The sequence below is a fragment of the Dendropsophus ebraccatus genome, chromosome 10, assembly GCF_027789765.1.
Source record: "Dendropsophus ebraccatus isolate aDenEbr1 chromosome 10, aDenEbr1.pat, whole genome shotgun sequence".
NCBI classification, from domain to species: domain Eukaryota; kingdom Metazoa; phylum Chordata; class Amphibia; order Anura; family Hylidae; genus Dendropsophus; species Dendropsophus ebraccatus.
Genome location: NC_091463.1, coordinates 11070111 through 11077912, shown reverse-complemented (window position 1 = coordinate 11077912; position 7802 = coordinate 11070111). Strand labels below are relative to the sequence as shown.

Here is a 7802-nt window from a genome sequence, read left to right as displayed (position 1 = left end):
ACATGCCCCATATAGTTATAATTGGGAACCCTTAGAAAGTGGAAGTTCCCCTTTCTAGTATTTCTTAGCTGTTAAAGTCACTTTTTCCATTATTAAAGGGATACAGAGGAGGGAAAAGAGAATGGAGAACATGTTCTAGCTATTGGCGATAAGCTGTACAAGTCTTTCATTGCATTCCAGGCCCTAGTGAGTTTCATGGCGGGCCTAGTCATCCATGTGGCTTAAAGAGCTATACCTCACCTTACAGATTGGAATTTGTGGAGAAGAAAGTCAGTGAGTACTATAACTACCAGAAATGGGTTATGCTCCGGGTCCTGTATTTCCAGGTAAAGCCCCAGACATCTACAGCTCAAAGAGTAAGACAGAGCAAAGAGCCAACCAAGAGCTGTTTGACCAGGAGATAGATTAGTTATTTATTATTGTATGTGCACTCTACAGAATTTGGGTGGAAATTTTAAGCGGAGTCTTCTTGAAGTTTTGCCTTTTCCATAGACTCAATGATATTCTGAAGCTCAATATGACATCTGCCCAAGGAATCGACATGTCAGTTCTTTGGGTGGAAGGCGGATTGAGCTTCAGAATTTTATTGAGTCTATGGGACAGGTGGAGCTTCAAGCAGAGACCGTTGTGCAAACTCTGCTTAAAATTTTCGCCCAATTTCCGTAGTGTGCACATACCCTTAAATTATTATTTGTATTTATGGTCAACTCCATTGTGATTGCAGTAACTTCACAGGAGAATATAAGGTGATCCATACAAATGGCTAAAAGAACCAATTTAGGTTAACTTGAGTGAGTGAAGGCCCTGATGGAAGAGCTTACGATCTATAGGGAGAATGTTCAAGATTAGTGTTGAGCAAACCTGTCAAAATGTTTGGGTTCGGCAACATTAGCCAAACCTGAATGCTCTGCGTTGCATAAGTTGGATGCCGCCCTAGGGAGTCTTAGAAAACATGGACACAATCTGTGATAGTATCCATTTTTTCCAAGACTCCCTAGGGCGGCATTCAACTTCTGAAGCCATGGTGAATGAAACGCAGAGCATTTGGGTTTGGCTAATGTTGCCGAACTCAAAAATTTTGACAGGTTCACTATTAAACATGAAAGACAGAGATCAACCATTGAGCTATCCTTTAAATTTCCTGAATAGTGTACATCACAAACCATCCATGAATGACAAGTCTGGATAATGGACACTGGAAATCTTGTAAACCTTGTCTGCATAATGGACATCTGAAATTTTGTATGGCCAGATTGACAGAACTTTTCCATCCTCCATGCATGTTTTTTGGGCACCAATCCTCAGGTATTACTCTTAGGACAGTTCAAAGTAAAGTGGAGGCACTAAGAAATGCTGCAAAATTCACTGGTTGGGTGTATAGTCAACCACTTTGCAGTAGTTTGGCTGCAGAACACAGGGACATTCAGCTATACCAAGACTACATGTGTATGGGGAGGATAAGAGAGAGAACTGTCGGCCAAACTTTTAAAGATACAGCTCAAGAGCCCTATTCCACCGGACGATTATCGTTCGCATAATCGTTAACGATTAACGATCTCAAACGACCGCTATTACGAAAGACCTGAAAACAATCACTCATTTCCATGGAACGATAATCGCTACTGATGATCGTATTTGCGATCGTTTTTTCTTCGCTATTCCTTCGCAATTGTGTTTGTATCTACTGCGAACGACCGAAAACGTCTTATTTAATGCAAATGATTTGCGAACGAGCAACGATAAAAATAGGTCCAGGTCTTATAAAGCTATCAACGATTTCTCGTTCAATCGTTAAGCGTTAACTGCATTTCAGCCAAACGATTATCGTTTAGATTCGAACGATTTAACGATTTAATCTGAACGATAATCGTCCGGTGGAATAGGGCCCTTAGTCTGGCCCAATACAGCTTTCCAGTAGGCTGTGTGAGTTTACATAGGATTGGATTACAGCAATATTGGCAAAAAAGTGATAGGACATGACAAGCGTTTCCGACCCCCATCTCTCCTGCCAATAGGAGCCCATTGTGATGCCACTATTAGTCCCCTTCACATAATCCGATCCTGAATAGTGAAGGTACTTGGAATATTTATACTAGTGAGGTGCTCGCCTGGGGCAATGGGAGATCTATAGATCACTGTCGGATATTCTGGATTCTTCCATAGGCCCCAAGAATGGGCCAAATATTTCATTGTTTCAGGTTCATATGAGTTATCAATATAGCCAATATCTTGTAGGTAATAACAAGTGATGGGAATTGTCGCTGTTTTGCTCAGAATTCCAATTATCCTGGTTATTTTGTAAGTATTTTCATTCATCTAGTCTCCAGAGATCAATTTGACTATTTTCCGTGTAGAAAGAAATGATCCCAGAAGGACGGCACCGAGAGAGTACACGGCAACCTCTACTGATATAATATAGGTGATGAACCACAACGGCGCTCTCTGTGCCCCTAATGATAAGGAGATGCAGGTGAGTTTGTCACTGGAAGACAGAACTACGTATATTACTCTGTATAGTAGCCCAGCACCAGAACACTCTGTATAGTACCCCAGCACCAGAACACTCTGTATAGTAGCCCAGCACCAGAACACTCTGTATAGTACCCCAGCACCAGAACACTCTGTATAGTACCCCAGCACCAGAACACTCTGTATAGTACCCCAGCACCAGAACACTCTGTATAGTACCCCAGCACCAGAATACTCTGTATAGTATCCCAGCACCAGAACACTCTGTATAGTACCCCAGCACCAGAACACTCTGTATAGTACCCCAGCACCAGAACACTCTGTATAGTACCCCAGCACCAAAACACTCTGTATAGTACCCCAGCACCAGAACACTCTGTATAGTAGCCCAGCACCAGAACACTCTGTATAGTACCCTAGCACCAGAACACCCTGTATAGTACCCCAGCACCAGAACACTCTGTATAGTACCCCAGCACCAGAACACTCTGTATAGTACCCCAGCACCAGAACACTCTGTATAGTACCCCAGCACCAGAATACTCTGTATAGTATCCCAGCACCAGAACACTCTGTATAGTACCCCAGCACCAGAACACTCTGTATAGTACCCCAGCACCAGAACACTCTGTATAGTACCCCAGCACCAAAACACTCTGTATAGTACCCCAGCACCAGAACACTCTGTATAGTACCCCAGCACCAGAACACTCTGTATAGTACCCCAGCACCAGAACACTCTGTATAGTACCCCAGCACCAGAACACTCTGTATAGTAGCCCAGCACCAGAACACCCTGTATAGTACCCCAGCCCCAGTAACACTCTGTATAGTACCCCAGCACCAGAACACTCTGTATAGTACCCCAGCACCAGAACACTCTGTATAGCGGCTTACCAGAAGACCAGAGGTATCGCCTGTTAATCCCGGTTCTGACGCGGTAATACAGCTCAGCTCATGAGGTTCTGTTTAGGGTAGATCCATTGTAGGTGTATCAAGAGTAGGAACCGTTGCTACTGTCGGCCATCATTTTTCCGTATAATCTATTAACACTGTCTCGAAATTATACAAACAGTTTACAATGATGAATCTGGTGGACCGGTAATACTCTAATACTGCATCACTCCAGTATGACCAAATAACTACTTTTGCTCTCTGGATCATATGGTTGGGAAGCCGATGCCTTTGATTCCATTGTGGTAAAATAAACAATAGGAAGGATGGGTGATGGCTCCATACATACACCAATATACATGACTTTTGAGAGTGTAACCCAGGTGCACTTGCCCAGGGCATTGATGAAGGAGTTTGCATCTCCGATCCCACACTTGGTGCCTCGTTTGCTCCTCGTTCCCCGCTCGCTGCTGCCGCTATTACACGCTGCTGCAGCGAGTGGGTAAGGCCAGGTGAGCTGCGGGGGGAGGGGGGGTACTACTGGGTGATTGCTGATTGTCTGGGCAGCCCATAGGATATAACGACTTCAACGATCAGCCGACATGAACGATGTCGGCTTATCATTGCCTCCTATTCCACGGGACGATTATTGGCCGATATTGGCCGAATATAGCCGATAATCGTTCCGTGAAACTGTATCTTCATGTTACTTGGGTAGTATGTGTCACACCATGAGCGACACGGGCATCAACAGAAGATATTGCATAAGAAACCATCCAACGAAAGGTCAACCCTGCCCAGAACTTATTAGATGTCCTGATTTTGTGATCATTTACAGATCCTTCCCAAGGCTCAATCTGCTTGATTGACTGTTATGATAAATTTCTTGTTGTTCTGTTCCAAGTGAAAAGCAAATCTGTATCCATATGCGCCCACCACCACCAAACTACTGGTACCGTTCATATGGTGATCAGAAATCCTGTCCCATCGGGTACTGCAAAATGCGCCTGGTGCTGTGGATTTTGGAAAAAATTTTCTTTTGTTCTTCACTAGCGCTGTCAATGAGGTGTGGCCTAGTGTCCTAAGGCTGTGTTCTTCTCCACCCGCTCTTGGCTTGCTGATTTTGCAAGTTTTCCCACGTACAGAGAATAGAGAGAATAGAGAGGTGTGTAATGTTTCTGGTCGGTAAACTCACCTGTGAGAGACAGAATCTATAGAACATTCCAGATAATCCCATTGTAGGACATATACATAATTATTCTGCATTTTATTATAGGAAATGATTTGATACAATAGAGAAACAGAACATTGGGTCCATAAACCTTTGCTTGCAGTTACAGAGGTCGGACATTTCCTGCAGTTCTTGACCAGGTTTGCAGACACTGCAGCGGGAATTGTGTCTCCCTCCTCCATACACATCTTCCCAAGATCTTTCAGGTTTCGGGGCTGTCGTTGAGGGTAACATTGAGTTTCAGCTCCCTCCAAAGATTTTCTATTGGGTTTAGGTGTGGAGAATGGCTAAGTCGCTCCAGGACCTTGAAATGCTTCTTTCAGAGCTGCTCCCTAGTTGCTGGAAGACCCAATCATGACCCATCTTCAATGCTTGAGAAAGAAAGAGGTTCTCAACCAAAATCCTGTGATACCTTCCCCAATCCATCCTCCTTTCAATACGGAGCAGTCATCCTGTCCCCTTTGCAGAAAAGCACCTCCAAAGTATGATGTCCCCCCCCCCACCCCCACCCATGCTTCACTGTTGGGAGTACTGTGTTCTTGGGGTTGTACTTGTCCTTCTTCTTTCTCCTAACACTGCAAGTGGAGTTCGCAACAAAGTCTCATCTGACCATATGACCTTCTCCCATGCCTCCTATGGATCATCCAGATGGTTATTGACTTCAAATGAGCCTGGACATGTGCTGGCAGGAGCAGAGGGACCTTGTGTGCCCTGCAGGATCCATGATGGCGTAGTGTTTTACTAACAGTGATCTTTAAGACTGTGGTCCCTGCTGTCTTCAGGTCAAGGTTCAGGTCCTCTTGGGTTGTTCTCAGCTGATTCCTGACCGTTTTCAGAGTCATCCTTACCCCACGAGGTGAGATCTTGCATGGAGCCCCAGACCAAAAAAGATTGACAGTCATCTTGTGTTTCTTCCAATTTCTAATAACTGCAATAATTGCACTAATAGGTTGGCAAGCTGCTTGCCTATTTTCATGTAGCCCATCCCAGCCTTGTACAAGTCTACGATAATTCTCTGGTGTCCTTTAATGGCTCTTTGGTCTTGGTCATGGTAGAGAGGTTGTAGTGTTGATTGCATGTGTGGACAGGTGTTTTTTTTATACAGGTAACAAGGTTAAACAGATGCAATTAATACAGGTAATGAGTGCAGAGTAGGAGGAGATTCTTAAAGAAAAACTAACATGTCTGTGAGAGCCAGAATTCCAGCTGGTTGATGATCAAATGCCAATTTCATGCAATAAAATGCAAATTATCAAAAAATCATACAATGTGATTTTCTTGAATTTTTTTCTAGATTCTGTTTCTCAAATGTGAAATGTACCTACGATACAAATACACACCTCTCCATTCTTTGTAGGAGAAAACCTGCAGTGTATTAAATACTTATTCCTCTAACTGTGTAAGAACAATCCCAAGACATATGGAAACCACTAACTCCTCATTGGTGACAGTGTTCATACTCTCCACATTTGCTGATCTCCAGAGTTACTGGCTCGAGCTCTTTGTGGCTTTTTTCTTCATTTTTGTCATCACCATAACCGGAAACTTGGCAATCATCACACTGATTTTATCAGACTCTAAACTACAGTCCCCAATGTACTTCTTCTTGGCCAACCTATCCTTCGTAGACATCTGCCTGTCCTTAGTCACAGTTCCTCAAATGTTGAAGAATTTCATGTTGGATCTAAAGAGAAGAGTCATATTGTTTGGCGGCTGTATGGCCCAAGTCTACTTCTTTCTGACATTTGCCAATGTTGAGGACTTCTTGCTTGCCGTGATGGCTTATGATCGATACATAGCCATCTGTTACCCTCTCCATTATGTGACACTAATGAAAAGGAGACTGAGGGCGCAGCTTGTTGCATTTTGCTGGGCACTGTCTACAGCCAATGCCATTCTACATACCACCTTGACTTCGAGGCTCTCGTACTGTAATTCCAATTACATTGACCATTACTTGTGCGATATGGTGCCCCTCTTTAAAATCTCCTGCTCAGACACCACCATCAATCAACTGGTCATCTTCACCGAAGGACTGATTGTGGTAGGTGGCCCCTTTCTGTTCATCTTGGCCTCCTACATCCGCATTATTTTTGCCATTCTCAAAATCCGTTCTGCTGAAGGGAGAAGAAAAGTTTTCTCCACCTGCTCTTCCCACCTGACCGTAGTGACCTTTTATTTTGGGACAATATTGTTTATGTATTTCCGCCCTTCATCTGGCGACTCTCTGACCAAGGACAGGATAGCAGGTGTGATGTACACCATTCTTGCTCCTATGTTGAACCCCTTCATCTACACTTTGAGGAACAAGGATGTTCAGCAGGCCTCGAAGAGGCTCTTTTCTAGAATAAGTAAGGTATGACTGAATTACCCATATGTCTAAATAGACTATGGGGAGTTTGGACTGGAGTCCTGAGGCTCATGTTGGATAAATATCCTTCCCAATGGCTGTGCAAAGCTTCATAGGGCTCATGTGCACCCCAGTGCTAGTTAACATGATAAGAAGACCAATGAGAACTCTTAGAGGTTCTGACCATCCTTTTCTTATAATAATGGTGACTGAGATATAGTCAAGCACTTTGGTCAAACAGGACCAATCGGGGATGGAGGAGAAGTGCAGCCCTAGCTCAGGATTGCACAGTGCCCTTACCATGGGTGTACAATGCCCTGTAGGACTCGTGTTCCCCATTGCTACAAGCTAAGAAGAACTAAGGAAACTCATAGGGTTCTCACCATCCTTTACCCTACAATAATGGGGATTGAGATGGAGACAAGCACTGTGGTTATCCAGTACCAACCAGGAGTTGTAATAGTTGCTATGGAAAGTATTGTGCATAGAAAACCCAAAATCGAAGAATAACACGTTCCCTCATTATGATACCAAGTTTATTACTCAGAATAGAAAAGCTTGGTGTGTATTTCTGCCATGTCCTGGTACCCGTATCCCAGTTAATTGTTGTAATATGCATTCTTTATAGATGTTACTACACCACACATAGCTCACATCTTTAGACCACAGTACCCTGGTGTGTCTCTCCCAGTCTGGTACTTTTTCCCATCTGGTTTGGCTTTGCCCTAAAGTAATGGGTTATTGGCTTCAAGTGATTAAGTTTCTGAATGACTCCATGATCCCCAGGGTGAACCTTTGCTTCTCAGGCTCTTTTTAAAGCCAATGAACTGGTTGCAAAATATTGCCTGAACACTAAGG

At 43.7% G+C, this 7802-nt stretch overlaps 1 protein-coding gene across 1 annotated transcript; it reads left to right on the top strand.

Annotated features, from left to right (window-relative positions):
• Positions 1 to 295: 295 nt before the first annotated feature.
• LOC138765861 (olfactory receptor 1f45-like) lies at positions 296 to 7454 on the top strand. Its single transcript, XM_069942968.1, has 6 exons — positions 296 to 387; positions 493 to 543; positions 4869 to 5076; positions 5377 to 5450; positions 5999 to 6928; positions 7319 to 7454. The coding sequence occupies exons 1-6, from the start codon at positions 296 to 298 to the stop codon at positions 7452 to 7454; spliced, it is 1491 nt and encodes a 496-aa protein (XP_069799069.1).
• Positions 7455 to 7802: the final 348 nt, after the last annotated feature.

What these genes read in the sequence shown, in the direction of transcription:
- LOC138765861 (XM_069942968.1), top strand. Translation starts at nt 296, where the DNA reads ATGGGTTATGCTCCGGGTCCTGTATTTCCAGGTAAAGCCCCAGACATC. An exon ending in AGTCATCCTTACCCCACGAG is followed by an intron (nt 5,451 to 5,998) that starts GTGAGATCTTGC and finishes TAACTGTGTAAG; the next exon opens with AACAATCCCAAGACATATGG. An exon ending in GTTCAGCAGGCCTCGAAGAG is followed by an intron (nt 6,929 to 7,318) that starts GCTCTTTTCTAG and finishes GGAAACTCATAG; the next exon opens with GGTTCTCACCATCCTTTACC.